We start from the raw sequence: 24103 nt of genomic DNA, 5'->3' as shown, positions 1-24103 counted from the left end.
CGTCACCCTGAAACAGATAAATCACAGCGACATAATATAGGTTCTTTCTTGTATGCGGCAACCAGAGCGTTAAATTGTGTAACTTGCATGCTGTCGTGCTGTAAACTGGGAGCGGGAGTTTTTACTTCCTTGTCAGACTCGTAGCTAAACAGGTTGTGACCAGCGTACAGCGAGGTGTTGCCTAACATCGTGATACCAGGAGCATTTTAGTTCCACTTACAAGTTTCTGTGAGGTAAATATACATCTTCTGCATTGTTTCAGTCCTTGACTCTAATTTATAGCTAAGAACAAGGCGCATGTGATATAATACATTACACTCAGGAACCACTCAGGATGATGTTGGGAAATAATACAAATAATTCACTCAACATTCGGGTCCAAAGGCAAGAGCCTGTAAACGTGATTTTACCCGGGACATATAATTTCTCGTAGCTCGTATGTTATTCTCTAAGTCGTAAATGTTAACTATATATCTGCAAACAGGTTCTGTGTATGATCCTATTTCGGGGTCAGGTAAACTTCCTATTCAATGTGAAGTTCAAGAGTGGCATCCTCCTCCGCCCTACACTTTTCATTTTGTTCATAATAATGTGTATTAAAACTGCACCCACTGAAACAAGCTGAAAGGGCTTCACCAAAAAGATAAACATACAGACACCAACAAGTTGTGAATATAAACTCAAAGAATATGTATATGGGTTACCCTAAAATGTAGTAAAAGTATATATACAGCTCATCACTAACATTCACAGATGTATAGGGATACAGATCCTAGCCAGAGATTTAAGAAGAGGTTTGAAAGTTAAATGGTGATGACGCTTAACGCTGCTTTGAAAGTTCTCTTGCTGAACGATATTTGTGTTTGAGGCAGAATGTATTGCTGTTGAGATCGTAATGCTCGGGTGGGCCTAGAGTTTTGTGGGCTTGGCGAATAAAATTAAACTAGATCATGTTCCCATAACATCTGAACGGGGGTATAAGTCCCTCTATACATGCTTCGGCGAGTTATGTTACTAGAAAAGAGAGGCATCATTCAAGAACATGGGTAGTCATTTCGTAATTTGACATTTTTGACGAAGCAATAGTGAATCACGCCATGTTGAGGTTTGTTTGCCTCCACACTTCAGTAACCTTTCTGGAAAGAGATGAAAACAGCACAGGCCATTTGGAGGGTAATGCGACGGAAACGTGTATTCTTAAATAAACCTGTGATAAGCCATGTCGGCCTCCAAGTGACAGAAACATGCAAAGTCTGATCGTTATTGGAAGACAGATTGATGAGCAATAGAGCACACTGGTTTCTGTCTTTGAAAAGTTCTTGAGCCTAGGACCTAGGATTTGTTTTCAGTATCTCGTACTCGTCTGTCTACATACACATGGTTTTGTTTAAAAGGCTTGCCCCTGTTTCTTTAGTAACAGTCGGTAAAAATGCCTGAACAATATTAATTCATGAAGCTACTCTTCTACATTGTAGGACAAATATGCCGGCATAGTGTATATACTTCACTGTCTTTGGTCTGTATGCCAGTTAAAGGTAGGCAGGAATACTTGTCTGGTATATATTTCGATCACAAATATCAGCATTGTCTTCAGGTCGATCATAACCATATCATAAGATGCAAAAAGGAAGGTAACTTTTACAGTTTACACAGCGACCTTTACATTACCAGAGTCCGATGGGATATGGACTTTGCAGATGTATCAGACAGTTATGTGGATAATGAAAACTTGGTATTGAAAGAACAATGTATTGATACTGTAATCAAATCTGTCAATCTGTTTATCATCGAACATCATTCTCCCAACTTGTTCAGTTTGGAGACAGTAATAAGTAGTGTCTTAAGTGTAAAAAGTACTGCTAACAGCTACAGTAGCAGAGCCTTTAGAGATGTCATTTAATTGTGACGTCATGGTAACAACGACGCCACAATGATCTGCAAAGCATTGTGATGCAATTTTTACAATGTAGATATCGCTTGATCTCACCCAAGCAATATCTCCTGTGGGAGCCAGTTTGGGATGTCATTCAAAGTATATGTATCACTACCACGATGTTAATCGCAGAATATGTGCTCTTTTAAGTCAGCTAAATTTGTCACTAATCGCCAACACCTTAGGAGATGTTGGAAATCCAGCCGGGGTCCATATTGGTAGCAAAGGTGCTGTAAGTCCCCATTGTCTCAAGCATGATGATCAGGCTTCAGTTGCTGGCGATTTTTTGCCCAATTTTATTATGTATTGTTACATGTAGTGATATATTTTTATGGGGTTATACTAGTTTTTTAATATAAATCCGTCCTATTCTAGTTATTTCACTGTCCTTTGTTGACAATAGTTTCAACGTATTTACTATGTATAACGTTTGATAGTCACGATATGGCTGACATACTTCCGATGTGACTTTAAATTTAAACTCATGTAATATTGTCTTAATTATTCATTCATCCATTTGTAACATTCACTATAATTCATTTTTGTACACACAAAAAATTCAATAACACGTCGTAAAGGCTGTATACGGATCGCCATTTTAGTAAGGCAAGAAAGCAGTAACACCAAGTCTAGTACTAGTAGAATGCCACTGTCTCTGTACACTACTAACCTTGTGAGCATGTCTAGTGCTGCTCAGGCTGCTGGTACCAGTTTCTCAATTGTCGCACTGCAGAATACATCACTAACTTGCTGTTGGCGTGTATACAGTGATCAGCTTGCTCTTTGAGTATATAGTTTGTCACAATGCGGAATTAAGCTCACCTTGCTTTTAATGGAACTGAACACAAATAGTGGTTCTGACCTTGTATTTCGTTCCGTCTCATGTCAAAACCGAATATGATCGAACAGACAACCTCTGTAGGTAGCGTGTTTTACGAAATGGTAGTGTATAAGTATTATCCTAGATTGCTTGTGGCTGTGCCCTCGAAGGGGGTTGAAGTAGGGTAAAATAATTGTCCTCCTGAGAGGGTATCATAAGACCCAATCATTCTGTTTATATTCCTACCGTAATTTTTAATCACAGAATATTTGTTGATTTTACATAGTGGCTAAAATTGCCCACAATCGCAAGTAGCTGAAGTGATGGTGTAAATCCTGCTGGGGAACCGTGTAGGTAGCAGAAGTATCGTAAGTCCCCACGGTCCCTAGTATGGTGGCCTAACTTTAGTTGCTGGTGATCTATAGCCCGTTTTTATGATGTATTGTCGAATCATGGATTATTCTTTTAATTGTTCGCAACTAGTTTTACTTCTAAACTGTGATAGTCTAGTTATTATACTGTCCGTCGTTGACAGGTTTTTATTTATCTAAGTTTAAATTGCATTGATGTTCTCGTCACTATATGGCTGAAATATTGCCGATGTGACGTAAAATTTTAACTCACTCACTCACTCACTCCCCTTGGCTTTAGCTTTCCTTTTTTAATACATAGGGTGGCTAAAGTCATACAAAAGAGCATGACTACGGCTGACGTGCTCCTTCATATATGAATAAAGATCAGAGTTAGAATCGCGTAACACAAGGAGTGTCTGTAAAAAGTGACTTAGAACTGTCACCATATTTATCTTGGATGAAGTTATAGTGGAAATCATATTTTACAAGTTTTGAGTGATCTAAAATGATGAATCCGGTAAAACAAGCTTGTTTTCTTCAGGTGAACAGGCGCCAGGTTAGGATTACCTATTTTGAACGCCTCAAGAGTTGACTTGGCACACAGTATTCTTACATCTTTGGGAGTGCTTACTAACTCTACGTGAACATGCTTACGTACGTTCATCATTGCACGACCACTGAGTTATTTACCAACCTGAAAAATGCTTTTACTGCCTCAGTTTTGTCCTGTTTTCATTTCTCGTTGTTGGAATCAATGTAACCTTTTAGAAAATGAATCTGTTCACACTGAAAAACTCCTCGGATTTCTGTTACTTTCATCCCCTGCTCAAGTATTATAGGCATAAAACAATAGATAAAAGAATAGTAATTAACAAGTCATTAAGACACTCATAATAATTATATAAATAAACAAGATGAGGGGCTAACAGAGTAAGAAATAGGTATAACACATGGGAAGATATAGGAAGGGCAGGCGATATAGGAATTGAGGAGCACAGGAGACATACTGGGTCACTGTTAACCAGGGGTGACAGTAGTAGGTCTAGGGTCGGGGTGATAGAGCAAAACAATAAAGGTAACATAACAAGGGAACATACAGGTTGCCAAAGACAAAATAGATTGGGAGAAGAAACGTAAGGGAAATTGCCCTCGGATTCATATATGGTTTGGGGGGTGACAGTACAGACTCTGGAAGTCAAGACGGTCACATTACCACAAGTCCTAAAAAGAACCTAGAGATTAGACAACAGTGGGCTAGGACGACCTAATGTCAGGGGAGATAGGTGGATGGCCAATGACAATGGAAAAAATGAGTAAGGCCATGACGTAAGTCGGGAGTAAAAAGACAAGGAAACGGGAGGTTCGGGACGGCTGGAGGATCCCACTTGAACACTGTGGTCACGTTCTAATATTCGAAAAGAAACATACAAACCTCCAGTATTTTGACTAGGGATTGAAGCCTTGCGGCCGAAGTTCCGTAATTATCAAGTGACCATAGAGTGGGTTGACCAACAACACTAGAGTGAATAAAAGCTGCTTGAACGAAGATCACTCTTTGTAGTTGTTGGAGTAACTACGGTAATAAATCCAAGGCCCTCGGGTACTGACATTGTACCTCTCGCTCGTCCCCGAGCGTCAGCACCAGAAACGAGGGGATTACCGTGGTTAGGTCGAAGAAGTACTCGAATTGCCATCCTGGTAATCAACAACAATTACCGTATTTTACCATCTTAAATATACCTTGGATACAAGAAAGAATTGAATTTTCCTGTCGCGAGAGACATACTATTGTTGGCCAAACAGGTTTGGCTCCAGGATCCTCGCTGGTTCGCCTTTTATACACAGTGTAATACATTCTTCGTATGTACCAGAGGGAAGGAGAATATGACAGGTTGCATGCATGGGAACGCTTTCAATTAACGAGTGAGATAAACTCCACTGAAAAATTAGTCTAAGCGGACCAGCCTGTTGGATAGTCTACCATTAACATATTTCAATGACAGTTTATTCAAAGGACGGCTTTTCCCCCATTAAACCTTGAAATATTTGATTGGTGTCAACAAGCGCTGGTGAATCAGAGGATACGGGTGGCTGCAGGCTGCAGTGGTGTTAAAAATTCATGGTAACGAAAATATAGTAATATGTAATACTATGTGTGAATATTAACAAAACGCTTAGAGAATCCATCAAATATATAAATACGAGTTGATGAAAGTTTAGAACTGTTGAGGCTCTTGTGTTGATACATTTAATAGATTCTCTAGGTTAAATTCACACAAATTTACAACTACCATTCTAAGTCAAACCATGAGCTCCTATCCCGACTACACACAGGAAATCACTGACCGTCTATGACCTACACAAATAGAATAAGACTGCCTAGCTCTACAGATTTCTGTTACTTTCATCCCTTGTTCGAAACAGAATTGAAGGTTCCTGTCCCGAGAGACATGCTATTGTGTGTCTAACAGATTTCGCCCCAGGATCCTCGCTGGTATACACAGTGTAATACATTCTCCGTATGTACCAGTGGGAGGGGGAATATATCAGGTTACATGCATGGGAACGCTTTCAGTTAACGAGTGAGATATACACCCCTGAACAATTATCCTAAGCGTTCTGGGCTGTTAGATAGACTACCATTGAAATATTTCAATTACAGTCTTTTCAAAGGGCGGCTTTTCCCCCATTAAACCCTAAAATATTTGATCTTTTGAGTGACGTCACTACCCGACGCAACAAGCGCTTGTGATTCCGAGGATATGGGTGGCTGCAGGCTGCAGTGGTGTAAAGTAACATGGTAACAAAAACATTCCTATATATTATATTATATGTGAATATCAACAAAACAGTTAGAGAATTTATCAAATATATAAACACAAGTTGATAAAAGTTTAGAACGGTTGAGGCTCTTGTGTTGATACATTTAATAGATTCTCAATGTTAAATTCACACAAATTTACAACTACCACTTTCAGTCAAACCATGTGCTCCTATCCAGACTACACACCCACAGTGACGGGAAATCACTGACCGTCTATAACCTGCAAAACTAGAATTGCCTCTTGTAACGTAGGCTACACAACTTGTAACTTGGCACAGCCACCGACCGTCTATAGGCCACACAAATACATGTGGAATTGCATCTTGTACCTTGGCGCAAGTAAACAGTGATCCACTCTTCCTGTGTACCATCGACCGTCTATAGCCTACATAGATACATGTAGAATTGCATCTTGTACCTTGGTGCAAGTAAGCTGTGATTTGATTTGCTGTTTGAGCTCGATTTATTTAAACCAGGTTTCTGATTAGTCGGTCCTGAGGCACCCTCATTAACAGTTTAGCTCTGCAGAAACCTTTACCAAAGTCGGCAAATCACAAACTGGCTACTCTCGCTGAGTTCTACAAGCTTCTAGCATGCCAATAGGCCTTAGCTGTTCGCCACTTTGTTGAAGAAATATTCCTATTCTGATCACAAATACTGCATTGAAGCAAGTACTGAGAGCTAACGTGTTTCTGTAGATAATGAAAATCAACAAAGCTAAAGACCTCAGAACGATCTGACCACTTATCTATCACGAATGATGCCCATCCAAGTGCATGGTCCATGTGCAATGTTTTGGGTGTGTTGTGGCATTGGGTTTGGTTCCTTCTGTCTCCCACAATTATTTTTTGAAAGATGATCTTTCTTCTGAAAGCCTATCTTAGCATTTATATTTCACGATGCCTTGCTTTTTGGAGCATATATTTGTACATACATAACAAGATATCAATTAGGAGATAAACCAACTGTTTATCAATGTTGATGTTTGGAACTTCGATATGATCCCTGTTGTTGTTTACAAATTAAACATTTGTTGTTATGGAATCGGAGTTTGAAATTTTACATTGAATTAATAAAAGTGACAAAAGCTTTGTCCACCATTAACTGATAGAGCAGGACATGCTCACACTAATGACGGGTGCTACTGGTAGGGCAGGATATGCCCACATTCATGACAGGTGCTACCGATAGAGGAGGACATGCTCACACTAATGACGGGTGCTACTGGTAGGACAGGATATGCCCACATTCATGACAGGTGCTACCGACAGAAAAGGACATGCTCACACTAATGACGGGTGCTACTGGTAGGGCAGGATATGCTCACATTCATGACAGGTGCTACCGATAGAGGAGGACATGCTCACAGCCATGGCTGGTGCTACTGGTAGGGCAGGGAATGCTTACACTCGTGACGGGTGCTTCCAGTAGAGCAGGACATGCTCATATTCATGACGGCTGCTTCCGATAGGGTAGGATATACTCACATTCATGACGGGTGCTACCGATAGAGCAAGACATGATCACACGAGGTCAGGACATGCTAGAACTCATTGTGTATAAAATCCTAAGGTGATTACAACAAACTGCCAAATAAATACTGAAGGAAATTCGTGGAATGGTGTTGAATGTAGTTGGCTGTCACTGTCAGTCTAGGCACTGATCAAATTCGATATACTGTCTCTTGTAAAACTTTAAACGTTAAAAGTGTGTCGTCCATACGCTTTCGTCCAACAGGAAAGCCGCTAAACATGGAAACCTCACATTAAACTCTTTTGATCGACCTGCTTGACGTAAGCCGTGAGGACCCCCCCCCCAAAAAAACAAAACAAAAAAAACAAAAAAAAAAAAACAAAAAAAAAAACGAAAAAAAAACGAATGTGATGCAGAAATGGCCTAAGAGTATTTTCTCCAAAAGTATATATCCATTTTCTGAATTTTTTTTTTTAATGTAACTATTCACATGAAAATGTGTATAAGCATGTTGGAAATAAAACACAGTATTCAAGGATATGATTTAATACATTTAGATCAATTGTTTCACTAATTTTAAATGATAATGTTATACTGTTAACTAATTAATGGGCAAATGTTTTCTAACACACTTAAAAACATTCTGAAATCGACAGTTTCGTGGGCGACATTACATGCACAAAGTTTATGTTCACCACGGTAATCAGTGAACAAACTAACTTTCATACGATTGTTTTTGTTACGCATTCAGAAAAAGAGTGAGTGAGTGAGTATGGTTTTACGCCGCTTTCAGCAATATTCCAGCAATATCACGACGGGGGACACCAGAAATGGGTTTGACGCTCCGAAAAAGAAGGAGAAGCATGAGAGGAGATTTAGAGCTTGATGAGAAACTTTGTTGATTTTCTTCCTAATTAAGCTGAAACACCGTGATACTGCTACGAGGGAGTCTAGTGGTTAAAACGTTGGCTTCTCACGCCGAAAGCCCAAGTTCAATTCCCTACATTGATATAAAGAGTAAAATCTTACTCACTCACTCACTCACTCACGCTATCACGCACTCACTCACTCACTCACTCACTCACTCACTCACTCACTCACGCACTCACTCACGCTATCACGCACTCACTCACGCACTCACTCACTCACTCACTCACTCACTCTATCACGCACGCACGCACGCACGCACGCACGCACGCACGCACGCACGCACGCACGCACGCACGCACGCACTCACTCACTCACTCACTCACTCACTCACTATAACTGGAATACTGTTCCAAGCTCACTCACTAATAACACAAAGTGAACAGTGACCTGAATAGCTGCCATTGACGTTTTAGACAAATGCGCATCTCCAATACGTATTACAAGCTTTGAGTTTCCCATCATCAAGTTTAAAATATTTGCTGATCCAGTTAGAAAGATTTGACTTGTTTTGTTTGACATTTCAAACATACATGTGTGTAGATGGGCGTGTGTAGTTGATACAAAGTCATCCAAAATTAGATGAATCGCGGCAACATAATATAGGCTATTTACATGTATGCAACAAACAGAGCGCTAGATTTAGCACCTGACATTTTGTCCTGCTGTTGTCTTCCTTGTCAGACTTGCGGGTAAACAGGTTGTGACGAGCGTCCATCGATGTGTTGCTGTTGCCTAACATTGTGAAACCAGGGGCATTTTTATTTAACTTTCAAGTTTATGCAAGGTAAATTTATTGTATTACATATTCAGCATTGTTTCAGTCCTGGGTTATAATTAATCGCTGAGAACAAGGCGTATTCAATAACAATCATGTGATGTGTCGTGTCTTATATGATGTCTTTTCTGTCACGCATAACATTTTGTCTACATCAGGGTGGTGACAATGAGACATTTAGGGACACAAAGTCCATGTTTGAATAGTTATGCAAGACGGACTATCAACTGTCAAGTTATGAGTCCCAAGGCCAGAGACCGTAAACGTGATATATCTGCACACAAGTTTTGTGTATGATCCTATTTCGGGGTCAGGTAAACTTCCTATTCAATGTGAAGTTCCGCCTCATCCGCCCCACACTACCCCCTTTGTTCATAAGAATGTGTACTAATAATGCACCATATCCATCACTGAAACATGTTCTAATTAAAGGACCTTATCAAAATGATAAACATATAGACGCCAAAGAGCTGTGAAAATAAACTCAAAGAATATGTTTATGAGTAACCCCAAAATGAAGTCAAAGTATATATGCAGCTCATCACTAACATCACAGATGTATAGGGATAGAGATACCTACCAGGGATGGGAGCAGAGGTTGGAAAGTGTTAACTGTTGATGACGCTTAATGATGGTGCTGCTGCTACCGGCATAGTGTATATACTTCAATGTGTTGGGTCTGTCCGCCAGTTGAAGGGTGGAAAGAATACTTATCATTTGTAATCTTCTCTATCATTCATTTTTGTACCCAAAACAATTTTACGAATCGTAAAGGCTTCAAACAGATCGCCATTTTGGCAAGGCAAGAAAGCAGCGACACTGAAAACGATAGAGTACTATAGTTTGAATGCCACTGTCTCTGTACACTACGAACCTTGTGAGCGTGTCAAGTTGTGCTGGTACTCATTTCGCAATTGTCTCACTGCAGTTTCACGAGAACACACCGGTACCTTGCTGCCGGCGTGTATACAGTAATCAGCTTGCTCTTTTGAGGTTTACGTGTATCACAGGGAATGAGGCTCACCTTGCTTTTATTGGAACTGAACATACATAGTGGTTCTGACCTTGTATTTGTTTCGGCTCATGTCAAAACCGAATATAGGCAGCGTGTAGGTTCTGTAGGCAGCGTGTTTCAGTTGTATTTTGGACTGCTCTGGACAACCATTTTGCTGTGTATTTGATCAATAAAGACCATCGCACCTACCCCTTGTCTTTCGCCCTGGAGTTTGGCATTCCTGTTTTAATACATTGGGTGACTAGAGTAAGTATTTTTTATCCTTGATGAAGTTATAGTGGAAATCATATTTTACAACTGTTTAGTGATCTAAAATGTTGTATCCGGTATAAACAGATTTGTTTGCTTCAGGCGAACTGCCGCCAAGTCAGGATTAGATATTTTAAACGCTTCAAGTGTTCACTTGACACATAGTATTCTTACATATTTTAGAGTGTTTGCTAATTCCACATGAAAATGCTTACGTTCATCTTTCCAAGACCAAAACTGAGTTGTTTGAGAACTTGAAAATGCTTTTTCTGCCTCAGTTTTGGCCTCCTTTCATTTTTCATTGTTCAAATTAATGTGATCTGAAGTGTCAAAATCACGAATGATCCCCACCCACGTGCATGGTCCATGTGCAATGTTTCGGGTGTGTTGGGGCATTGGGTTTTGGTTCCGTCTGTGTTTGGCAATCATTTTTTGAAAGAAGGTATTTCTTCTGAAAGCCGATCATAGCATTTATATGTCACGATGCCTAACCTTTTGGGAGCGTATATATGTTCATACATAACTATATATATTAATTAGGAGACAAACCAACTGTCTTCAAAATGATTCATGTAGTTGTTTACAAATTAAACATCTGTAGTTATGGAATCAGGGTTAGACATTTTACATTGAATTAACAAAAGTGACAAAAGTGTCCATCAATATCAAAGTCGTTTCTAAAAGCAGACAACATTGTACGATTCTGACTGAATCAAAAGATTCATAATAGTGTTCATAACTTGATTCGGAGTGACATACACTATCCACAAGACTGTATGACAAGACTGTTGACTTCAACATTCCAACAGTCAACTTTCATTTTATGTCCAGCTATAAATTATCGTTTGCTGTCTTTGGTGTTTACATTCCACAACTTTTGAGGTACAATCGAGTATACTCTTTCCATGAAGATTTCACAGAAAACATTGTGTGATCAGATTTACAACATTCAAGGCCTCAGGAAAGGTTTTCAAAAGTAATGCGGTTGACATTTGGAGTGACGCATCAGTGACACGAACAATGGCCAAAGTAATTCCCTATTGTCACTTTACCATGTGTTCCCATGTTTTTATCATGTAAACAATGATATGCAGGTAAACTGGTTTGAATGAGCATTCGACGATTCATTGCTGTTTCCTTTCATTTGGACACCAATATCATTTTCATTAGACTAAAACATTTTTTGGAGGTAAATATACACCAAGTCCTGTGGTATAATCAATACCAAAGAACAACTCGGGCGTATTCAATGAGATTTATGTGATGTGCAACGTATTATAGGAGGTCTCTTCTGTGAAGCATAACAACTGGTCTGCAGCCCCATTGGGACATGAATAGTTTTCAAAACCCAAACCAGTTTATAAGGCAGACTATCAACTGTCACATTATGAATGAGATCTACGCGATAGAATGGGGGAACGGTTTGGATTTTGAAGGCCATGTGCAGGTCCACATGTTTCATGTATGGGACATTGTGATAACAGTATCACCTTTTCGTGAACACCTGTTGTAATCACTATTTGATTGTGATTCACAAATACATGCTCATCCTTAGTCGGAATCGTTTAATCCACACTGCTTTTAGCAAAGATTTCTATTGAATATGAAAAGGATTTTGTCGCTTTTATTGTAAGAAGAATAAAACACTGTTATGAATTCTAAAACCGATTTAAACTGTCGTTCTTAAAGTGCGTGAAAATATCAGGTTAGAATGGTCAGATTGCTGCACCTAATGCAGTCCACTAGTCATGAAAGTCATGATGCATTATTGTAAAGATTACAAATACATGATCAGCATCCACAATGGCATTTATTGATATGAAGATCTTGAAATGAGGTTCTTAGTTGACACTGAAGTGAAAATGTATCCCCAATTTAAAGAAAGACATCCGTCAGAATTGGACGTTCTGTTTTCAGGTGTCAAGTGGGCAGTGATGAGACTGAGCCAGAGAACGATTTTGGTAGTGACACTTGTCGCATACCTGGCAATTGTCACAGACAGTCAACTGACAGGTTGGTAGACATCATACTGGATGTAACTCAATTCAAAAGAACGAGTTACCGATTAATGCTGAGTAACCAAATATGACTGTTACCGTTTGTAGGTATTTACACTAAGACTGAATATATTACTTTGAAGAGCCTTGTGAGATGAAGCACAACGCTCCTTCATTAAAACAGAGTTCTCTCCTCACTATCTGTTTCAATATTATATATAGATATATATACTCCACATAGTTTCAGGTTTACAATTATAAAATGCACCACAATGGTCAAATAAGTGGAAGGCACTGTTAGTAGCAGGTGTTCTGATCTATGTCAGTGTTTGAAGGTGGAAGGAATGCGGTCTTTTCAGTTGATAAAAGTAGATAAAATGCAAGTCAGCTCATTCAAAGGCCCCCGCTCTTATATACATGTAGGTATAGCCAGTCCTCCAGAGACTCGGTCTGTCATGTGTGTGTCATCAACCATGGAGGTAACGCTAAATCACAACTCTAGGTTTGTCAGGACAATACCAGTGCTCGTGGATTTCAACGAAGTGGTAAACGTCTGAGATCTGCATCATTTGGGGATCTCCTCCAACATTAAGCTGACCCCCTGTGATATAACTGGAATACTGTTAAAAGCTGCGTTAAACCCGACTCAATCACTCACTCCTCTTACAATCGGGCCACTACAGCACACATTCTACGAGCGTCTCCGTCATTTGCTGCTTGTGACAATCACTATATGTAAACTTACAACAATCTCTACTGCCACATACCAATATCCAATTGCGATCTGAACAAAAATTGTCGGAGACCTAGAAATCGTAGGACGGTTGATTGTTGTTTCTCCCATGCCAACAAAATGGACAGGTGGTCGTGGTTAACACTTTGATTACTAGTGAGTAATTCCTCCAAAATACATTCATATTAATGTAACTGGTATTACCTTTTAGTTCATTATCAATTAACATATACACATGGTTTGATATTCGCGATGGAAAAGGATGTTTACAATAACGAGAATCCTGTTGAGGGTCATGAATTTTAGTTACAGGGCACTTCAATCTTGATAAAGTTATCTAAATAATTTTTTACTGATAAAAATCATAAGTTCCTCAGCTTAAATACTGGGCCTACATTTAAAATTCTTAGTCTGTCTGACGTGTGGCCTACGGCAATGATCGTTATTACGCAAACATCTCGTGCTGAATCCTGAAGGTACACCCGTGACCCAACAGTTTGTTTAGGTATTGCAATCAACACCAAGTTCTGAGAATGATCGGCAAGTTGTCAAGTTAATCGAGGAATACACTTTTAATGATAAATAAAATAAAACAAAATTAATTTAGAGATTTATATATCAATTCTGAAGGAACCAATGTACATGTTATTTCTCTCCATATAACGGTAAAGATAATATCAATGGTTCACTGAATATCAGTGATGACACAAGGCGTTAGCGAGAAGGGTAAGCATGTCCGGCTCTAGTGGTAGCACCCGCCACTCACAAGATTTGCATAAAAAGGTATCTGTTTGTTGCCTGACGTTTGAATTGCGTCTGTTATCTATTAAAGTAACGAAAAAACATTTAAGAAATATGTTCGTTTTGCAACACAATAGAGGGCAGCAAGCTTCCTGCTTCCTGTGCGACAATAGTCTCGACACGCAGTCTAAGGGTTGATGTCTGATCTCTTTTACAGGATGTGTGGGTGATGTCGTTTTAGTCGTGGACACGTCAGCAAGTGTTGGCGCCACAAACTTCAACAATATGAAGAACGGCGTTGAACTTTTCATAAACGACAGCTTCGCAAACTATCCAAATGTTCAAGTTGGCTATGTCATGTATGGCACATCGGTAACACAATCAGTAGGTCTCAATGGTCAGGCTAACCAGGCGAGCTTACTCAACCAACTACACAGCGCCACATACCCTTTTAATGCCCTGGAGAACACACACCTTGGCATCAACCAGGCCGCAAGCATCCTGAACACCCAAGCTCGAAGTGGATCACCAAAGATCATGATTGTCATAACAGACAGTCTCTCTGACAATCAGGCAGCCACCATCACTGCTGCCGCCAATGCAAGGGCCACAGGCATCACCATATATGTTATTGGAATAGAAGCCTCTGTGATCGGCAGTGCCAGTTTGCTTGATAATTTCCGCCAGGAGCTCCAACAGATTGCCTCAGCTCCAAGCATTGTAACCCGGATTTCTGACTACAGTCTTCTTACGAATTCGCTAGGAAACTTGCCAAACTCCATATGTGCAGGTGAATATTTTTACTTACGAAAGGGCTGTATAGTATTGTGATATACTTGAATGATAGTAAATTATTGTTTAGCATATTTCACTGTCAAAAAAGTTTGACCTGAACACTTTAATAATCTCGAATGTCCTAATCTGAAAAAAAACATTCAATCAAGCAAACACTATACACATGTTACTTTTGTTTCAGTTCAAATCATCAGCAACATGGTAAGCCAGACAGTGTTCACAAGTCAAACCATCATCCTCTCAGTGTCCTTGAATCAGAACGGCATCACCGGTGGAGTCTGGGCGAAAAATGGAGGGGCTCTCCCCAATGACGGCCGCATTTCTGTTTCCATGGATAACCATTTTCAGCGTCTCACAATTGTCAATGCCCAACAGAGCGATGCAGCAACATACTCGTTCGCCATTGCTGGACAGTCGAGGTCTGCAACTGTCAGTGTTACAGGTGAGACCCCACGCATGTGGGTGGAATCCTATCACACCGCCCAATTCATGACCATGGAAATACCCTTTAAACCTGATTATTGGCATAACTGCAGCTATTCCAGGAAACTCTTTACCAATCAAACATTCTGATAATGACTTTGTGTTTCTTTTGTTTTCTCAACTTCTTTCATACTGTTTCATTTTACAAACGTAAATGTTTCGTTTTGACTTTATTTAAGCCATTATGTTTTCCCATTACATCTAGACGGTTCAGACGAGTCAATTGTGTTTTTGCTGTTTTAGCTGGAATCGTCCAATGGACCGTACGTCAGACAAGGACTATTGGTAGTACTGTAACCCTTACGGTGAATTTATTAGACGGCAATTGTAACCAAGGAACATGGACACAGAATTTCGTTACATTTGCCCTCGGAGGAAGGAGAAGCTACAGCACATGCAATAACTGCCGTACACACACCCTGACTATCACCAACGTCCAACTATCTGACCAGGGAACATACCGATTCACCTACAATACACAACAGGTTTCGTCTGAGCTCACTGTTTCAAGTAAGTGGTAACGGTTATTTAACATGATGAGATTAACTATGAACATCGACACGGTATTAGTATACATATACGTACGTGCCTCCGTCACATTTACAATGAAATGAATAAGTAGAAACTGTATGGAAGCGACACGTGCAAATTGATACTATGACAAGGCATGAGCGTATTTATTCTGTCTGACATTCATCAAAGTATCCAAGCAGCGAGTGTTTATATTTTACGCCGCTTGTAGCAATATCACAGCCCAAAGCACGGCAAGGTGATCAAGGAAGAACTGCCCACATCATACCCTTAAAACTAATCCCGGGAGGTTCCAAAGGATAACAAAAGTGATGTCTTTCATTTCTTAGCTAACCCCCAAGCCCTCATGTTTTTTTCCTAAGAAGATTACATGTCCTTTCAGCGAGTAGTTCTGCACCTGTCAATGGTGGATTCAGCGAGTGGACAGCATGGAGCCAGTCCCAATGCAATGTAACATGTGGCACCGGAGCTACAAAATCTGTCTTCAGATCTAGGACATGTGACAACCCTGAACCACTGAATGGTGGTGCTAACTGCACCGGTCAGTTCACAGAGTCGGCAGTGACCAACTGTGGCTTGGTTGGATGTCCAGGTAGGTTCACTGACATAATGTCAGCAAACCGAAGTGCAAGAAAACACTCTATACTCCACACTTAAACACGAAATGGTGGTTGCTTTGAATAATAATAATAATAATAATAATAATAATAATAATCCACTTACATGGCGCTCCTCAAAACGCTTAGACATTATTACCCCGGTCAGTAGATCAGTGTGCACTCAACAATTATTCTCAACTCCATGGGGTGTATACAACCCAAGCTGCCTGTGAGGTGCTAGAGGGTTAACAACATATCATCTCATCCTGCCGGGTACCCATTCACTACCGGATGAACAAAGTCACTTGCCTAAGGAGACACAACATGTGCTACATATGCTTCATAGTGGGACAGGACCGAAGCATTGTGATCACTTACGCTAATGGCTGATACAGTTCTGCTTTTGTAACAAGGGGATTTTCAATATCTACCAAGTATTCTTTACGCCCAGTACCTAACTGAAAAATCAGTTAATGACCTTACAAGATCAATGAATATTCAATGAATCATACTGAAACGCTATGGTTTAGTTTTAGTATCAAAACAGGCACAGAATGGGTCAAATTCGTGGCAACAGCAATAAGTAACATACCCTGCAATTAATCTACGTGCACCCACGAATGTTAAGACATTTGTCACTGTTGAATTTCTTGAAATAGGCCCGTCTCCTTCCTTGAATCTGAATTCGGTTTGGGAATTGGCAGGAATTCGGTGTTTAGAACTAAGTGTCCCAGTCACATTAAGTACAAATCTGGCCGGAAAAGGCCATGCATCGCCCCATGTCTCTCTTAAATAGGTGCTGTCAGCATATCTTAAAACTATCCCCTCCTGAAACTTCTTCCATGGTCATGTTTACACAAGGGCAAATAACTTTAAACCATTCTGACCTCAGCCGACAACCGCTGTTGAAATCTAGCCGCGACAGCCGCTCGATATTTTACTAGCATTTCAATCATTTTCTGACCCCGATAATCACTACAACCATATTGACAACAATTGCTACTGCCGCATGACACTATTTATGACAGAAAATGACAACATGATTTTAATTCAAATTTGCTTCATTGAGGCCCACACGAATCCTTAACAGTAACGTTCACGCAATTATCTTTGCTTGCAGTAAATGGTGGCGTGACGCAGTGGACAACTTGGAACTCGGGATCAGTGACGTGCCCTCAGACTTGTGGAACAACAGCACAGAAAATTACAGCGAGGCGCCGTACCTGTACCAGTCCTACACCTGTGAATGGAGGAACATTTTGTAGCGAGACGCTGCTGGAAACACGAACTGAGTCTTGCGGATTAGTGTGAGTGAGTGAGTGAGTTAATATTTAACGTCACATCGGCAATATTGCAGCCATATCGTGACGAGAGAAAATGTGACTTTCATAACATATATGTAAACTGAATAAAATTCTGTCGACGAAGGACAGTAAAACAACTAGATTATCACAGATATATGTTTAAAACTAGTACAGAACCATAAAATAGGACAATTCATAACAGTACAATAGATAAAATTGGGCTATATATCACCAGCAGCTAAAGTGAGGACACCATACTGAGGACCATGGGGACTTACAGTACCTTTGCTACCTGCATGGACCCCAGCAGGATTTACACCATCCCTTTAGTCACTGGCGACCGTTGACAGGGTTTAGCCGGAGATTTAAAACCAACAGATATGCTACGATTAAAACACTGGCAGATGTAAAATTACTTTGATTTATGTGGGCTTACATATCCTCTCAGGGGGACAATAATTTTACGCTACTTCAACCCCCTTCGAGGATATAGCCACTAACAATCTCCGTTAAGTATCATATACTACCAATTTATAAAATATATATCTTTGTACATCAAAATTTATTAATTAATTCTATTTCTTTTAAAAAACCGATGATTAAATGAGCAGGTACTTGATTAAAAAGATCCTTCATAGATGACACTTTGAAATATTTATCCCTTGTGATGGAAAAATCAATGCAGTCAAGCAGGACATGCTTGACAGTGATTCTTTCATCACAAGGGATACAAAATGGAGGATCCTCACCTTTCAATAAAAATTCATTTGTATATCTGCTATGGCCAATACGACATCGTCGTATAATGACCTCCTCAAATCTGGACTGACAACCCAAGTAGGTGTAACCGATAATTGGTTTAATGGCATGTAATTTATTGATTCCTACTTGGGTGTCCCACTTCTGTTGCATCAGATCTCGTATATATGATCCAATCACAGGCCTGTAATCAGTGTATGGAACAAGAAGTGGTGTCACAGATTTGTTGAGTGCTGCTTTAACAGCAGCATCAGCCATTGTGTTACCTTTGATGCCTACATGGCTTGGTAACCAGGAAAAAACGATGTCGTATTGGCCAGTTGCAAGTTCATTATACAATTCAAGTATTTCAATTAAAAGTGGATGTTTAGTAGATTGATTTGTAATTGCCTGAAGACAGGAAAGAGAGTCGGAAAATATAATAAATTGTTTATGCTTTGATTGTCTACGAATGTATTTTAGTGCTGTTAATATGGCGTTTGATTCGGCTGTAAAAATGGAACAGTTATCTGGTATTCTAGATGATATTGTCCTGGATCCAATGACGGTGGCGCTGGAGTGAGTGAGTGAGTTAATATTTAACGTCACATCGGCAATATTGCAGCCATATCGTGACGAGAGAAAATGTGACTTTCATAACATATATGTAAACTGAATAAAATTCTGTCGACGAAGGACAGTAAAACAACTAGATTATCACAGATATATGTTTAAAACTAGTACAGAACCATAAAATAGGACGATTCATAACAGTACAATAGATAAAATTGGGCTATATATCACCAGCAGCTAAAGTGAGGACACCATACTGAGGACCATGGGGACTTACAGTACCTTTGCTACCTGCATGGACCCCAGCAGGATTTACACCATCCCTTTAGTCACTGGCGACCGTTGACAGGGTTTAGCCGGAGATTTAAAACCAACAGATATGCTACGATTAAAACACTGGCAGATATAAAATTACTTTGATTTATGTGGGCTTACATATCCTCTCAGGGGGACAATAATTTTACGCTACTTCAACCCCCTTCGAGGATATAGCCACTAACAATCTCCGTTAAGTATCATATACTACCAATTTATAAAATATATATCTTTGTACATCAAAATTTATTAATTAATTCTATTTCTTTTAAAAAACCGATGATTAAATGAGCAGGTACTTGATTAAAAAGATCCTTCATAGATGACACTTTGAAATATTTATCCCTTGTGATGGAAAAATCAATGCAGTCAAGCAGGACATGCTTGACAGTGATTCTTTCATCACAAGGGATACAAAATGGAGGATCCTCACCTTTCAATAAAAATTCATTTGTATATCTGCTATGGCCAATACGACATCGTCGTATAATGACCTCCTCAAATCTGGACTGACAACCCAAGTAGGTGTAACCGATAATTGGTTTAATGGCATGTAATTTATTGATTCCTACTTGGGTGTCCCACTTCTGTTGCATCAGATCTCGTATATATGATCCAATCACAGGCCTGTAATCAGTGTATGGAACAAGAAGTGGTGTCACAGATTTGTTGAGTGCTGCTTTAGCAGCAGCATCAGCCATTGTGTTACCTTTGATGCCTACATGGCTTGGTAACCAGGAAAAAACGATGTCGTATTGGCCAGTTGCAAGTTCATTATACAATTCAAGTATTTCAATTAAAAGTGGATGTTTAGTAGATTGATTTGTAATTGCCTGAAGACAGGAAAGAGAGTCGGAAAATATAATAAATTGTTTATGCTTTGATTGTCTACGAATGTATTTTAGTGCTGTTAATATGGCGTTTGATTCGGCTGTAAAAATGGAACAGTTATCTGGTATTCTAGATGATATTGTCCTGGATCCAATGACGGTGGCGCTGGAAACTGCGTCACCATCCTTTGATCCATCGGTAAATATAGATTTATAAGTATCATATTTGTGTCTTAACTGAGTATATTCTTGTTGAAAAATTAGTTCATTTGTTTCAGATTTTTTAAATTTAGTTAAGGTTAGATCTACCTCTGGTTTCACTAACTGCCATGGAGGGGAAGTCAAAAGTTGGGTGGGGGCTATATTTTCAAGATTTATTTTAGCAGTCGAAATATAAGATTGTAGTCTTAAGCCAAGTGGTGGAGTGAGTGATGAACTTTTTGTATAGAGGCCTTCGTACAGAGGGTGAAAAACACAGTCATAGGCTGGATTTGATTTCAAAGAACGGAGTTTAGTAATATACTGCAAAGATAATTTAACACGGCGGTGTTTAAGTGAAGGCTCATCAGCCTCCACATACAGACTATGAATTGGAGATGTTCGAAAGGCTCCAAGGCAAAGCCTCAGGCCCTGATGATGAATAGAATCCAGCTTTTTCAAATTGCTTTTACATGCTCCACCATAGACGATGGAGCCGTAATCAAGTTTAGAGCGGATGAGGGCTCTGTACAGTTGGAGGAGGGTTTTCTGATCCCCTCCCCATTTAGCGTTTGAGACTACTTTTATTATATCAAGAGCCTTCAGGCATTTAGTTTTTAAATAATTTATGTGTGGCAGAAAGGTCAAGTGGTGGTCAAAAATAATACCAAGAAACTTGGCCTCTTTAACAACTTTGATAGGTGCACCATCCAAAACTAAATCAGGGTCCTTATGCAGCTTATACTTTCTACAAAAATGAATACATTTGGTCTTGGCTTTTGAAAATTTAAAGCCGTTTTCAAGACACCATTTATGGATTTTGTTTAAACACAATTGTAGTTGTCTTTCAATGGTATGCATGTTTTTACCACGACAAGAAACATTAAAATCATCCACAAAAAGCGATCCATCAAGTGAATCATTTAAAACCTTCGACAAACTGTTTATCTTTATGCTAAATAACGTTACAGACAAGATACTGCCCTGTGGGACGCCCTGATCCTGATTGTAATGGTCAGACAGGGAGGAACCCACACGAACTTGAAATTGTCTATTTTTTAAAAACTGAGATATAAATAGAGGCAAACGGCCTCTTAAACCAAAATCATGTAGATCTTTTAGAATACCATACTTCCATGTGGTATCATATGCCTTTTCGAGATCGAAAAATATTGAAACCGCATGTTGTTTATTTATTATGGAATTTTTAATAAAAGATTCTAAACGTACTAAATGATCGATGGTACTACGATTTTTGCGGAAACCACATTGAATGTTAGTAATGAGATTGTTGGTTTCCAAGTACCAAACTAAACGATTATTTATCATACGTTCCATAGTCTTACAAACGCAGCTAGTAAGGGATATTGGCCGATAATTAGAGGGATCGGTATGATCTCGACCAGGCTTGGGTATAGGAATAACGGTAGCATTTCGCCATGACGATGGAAAATTACCAGAAGTCCAAATATTGTCAAAAATATTGAGCATTGTTTCTAAACATAATTCAGGTAAATGTTTAAGGAGCTGATAATGAATATTATCAGGCCCCGAAGCAGTATCATGAGCTTGCCCAAGGGCGGTATGGAGCTCATGAATGGAAAATACTTCATTATAATCCTCACCATTATCTGAGTGAAAATTAAGTTTCTTTTTTTCTTGTTGTTCCTTATATTTCTGAAAGTTAGGAACATAATTGGATGATGAGGAATGTTGAGCTAATGTTTCACCTAACTTATTAGCAATATCAGATTTATCTGTTAGAAAAGTGTCACCCTCCTTGAGATGGTGAACAGTGGATTTGGACCCTTTTCCTTTAATTTTCTGAACCATATTCCAAACCTTTGAAATAGGCGTACGTGAATTAATTTTAGAAACATATGTTTGCCATGACTGTCGTTTATTTTGTTTAAATGTGCGACGAGCCTTGGCATTCGAAATTTTGAATTGATTTAAGTTATGGACGGTGGGATGGCGACGAAAATATTTTTCTGCCTTCTTCCTAGCCTTTCTAGCTTGTTTGCAGTCCATGTTAAACCAAGGTTTACGGATGTGTGGAACCGTAGAGGATTTCGGAATACATTCATCAGCAATAATATTTAATTCATCTGAAAAAACCTGAATAGGATCATGAACATTTAGAAATAATTCTGGCTGTAATCTTTCAGTGCATAATGCATTAAATAAAGACCAATCGGCCTTTGTAAAATTCCACCTTGATGATGTTGGAGCATCAGTTGGATTTATTGTTGAAATTACAGTCGGAAAATGGTCACTTCCACAAAGGTCATTGTGGACTGACCATTCAAATTCATTAAACAGAGTAGCATCTGCAACAGATAAATCCAGAGAGGAGTAGGAGCCAGTCGCAGGATGTAAATATGTATTAGAGCCATCATTAAAAATACATAAATCATTATTTGAAAAGAAATCCTCGAGGATCTTACCTTTTGTGTTGGTGTTATTACTTCCCCAAAGGGGTTATGGCCATTGAAATCTCCCATGAGAATGCAGGGTTGAGGGAGTTGGTCATAGAGGGCCTGTAATTCTGATTGACGTAGAGAAGATGATGGTGGAATATAAAGTGAACACAAAGTGAACACAATATGCAGCGTAACACGTACTGCAACTGCCTGAAGAGGGGTATTCAGTGGAACAGCGCTATGAATGGTGTTTCGACGCACCAAAATAGAAGATCCTCCAGTAGCCTTCTCACCAGGAGGAGAGAAGCAATGGTAGGAATCATAATTTCTGAAATCAAATTTGTCTGTAGATTTTAGGTATGTTTCTTGTAAACATAATGCTGATGGATTGTAATCCTGAGTTAAAAGCTGTAAATCGTTAAAATTGTTTCTGAGTCCTCTACAGTTCCATTGTACAATGTTGGAAGACATTTATCTATTTGGAAGTTTAATTGGGGATCTACCCCGCCCTTTCTTTAAGGGTGACAAGCTATGTGTCCTCTGATGGCTACTGTCAGACACATCCATGTCTTCGAGGGATCCAAACTTGTTGAAAAGTTGGATCTTATTGTCTGATCCTTTTGACACCCTGCCACTGAGATATTTCTTTGATGATTCAGGTTTGGGTTTGCTTTTGTTTTTGACCACTTGTTTTACATTTGTTTCAGATTGTTGTATGTGAGACGACTGAGATGATGATTGGTCATGAGAAGTTTGTGAACTGGCGGTTTCTAAAACAGTTGTGGAATCCACAGATAGAGATATCACTGTAGGAGAATCTGTTTTTGTCCAGGTGTAGTCCGTTTGACAGCCAACGGCTACGCATGAAACAACTTGTTGAATACAGGGAACAGATTGTGAAATCGGTTTGGAAACGGCTGCAGAGTATGAACTGCGAGAAGACTGTTCTTCATCTAGAATAATCTTCTTCGCATCTTGAAATGAGAGGTTTCTTTCGTGTTTTATTTTAACAATTTTCGACTCACGTTTGAATGTAGGACAGTCTTTAGATGAGGAATAATGGTTTCCGCCACAGTTTACACAAAGGGGATCCTTGACACAATCTACACCGTCCACACAGTTGTCACCACATCTATGACAAACAGGTTGTTTGTCACACGTTCTCGAGCCATGACCATACTGCTGACATTTGTAGCATCGTAATGGGTTAGGGATGTACATGTCAACAGTGATGTTACAATATCCTGCTCTGATAGAGTTTGGGATTTTTGGAAGGCCGAACGTGAAGAGGTATGTATTGGTCTGAATCACCTGACCATTCCGTTTGGTCGAAAAACGTTTTACAGATGTGACATTTTGTTTTTGTAGTTCTGCTAAAATTTCATCCTCGGTCATATCAGCAAGGAAACGGCCTCTGTCCCTCACTATACCTTTGCTACTGTTCAGGGACCTGTGTGGGGACACCACAACA

At 39.5% G+C, this 24103-nt stretch overlaps 1 protein-coding gene and 1 long non-coding RNA gene across 4 annotated transcripts in view; both read left to right on the top strand.

The window, feature by feature from the left end:
- Positions 1 to 24103, top strand: part of LOC139466770 (uncharacterized) — a 54706-nt gene that overhangs the window by 19180 nt on the left and 11423 nt on the right. The gene's annotated exons all lie outside the window — the stretch shown is intronic.
- On the top strand, positions 133 to 23382 carry LOC139466769 (uncharacterized). Its single transcript, XM_071248445.1, has 8 exons — positions 133 to 233; positions 12290 to 12385; positions 14061 to 14633; positions 14820 to 15080; positions 15365 to 15631; positions 16035 to 16244; positions 17372 to 17558; positions 23340 to 23382. The coding sequence occupies exons 2-8, from the start codon at positions 12307 to 12309 to the stop codon at positions 23365 to 23367; spliced, it is 1605 nt and encodes a 534-aa protein (XP_071104546.1). The 5' UTR covers positions 133 to 233; positions 12290 to 12306; the 3' UTR covers positions 23368 to 23382.

Source organism: Haliotis cracherodii, unplaced genomic scaffold (assembly GCF_022045235.1).
Source record: "Haliotis cracherodii isolate W230 unplaced genomic scaffold, xgHalCrac1.p SCAF_19, whole genome shotgun sequence".
In the NCBI taxonomy this organism is placed as follows: domain Eukaryota; kingdom Metazoa; phylum Mollusca; class Gastropoda; order Lepetellida; family Haliotidae; genus Haliotis; species Haliotis cracherodii.
Note: the sequence above shows the minus strand (reverse complement) of the source record. Positions and strands in the feature narration are given on the sequence as shown.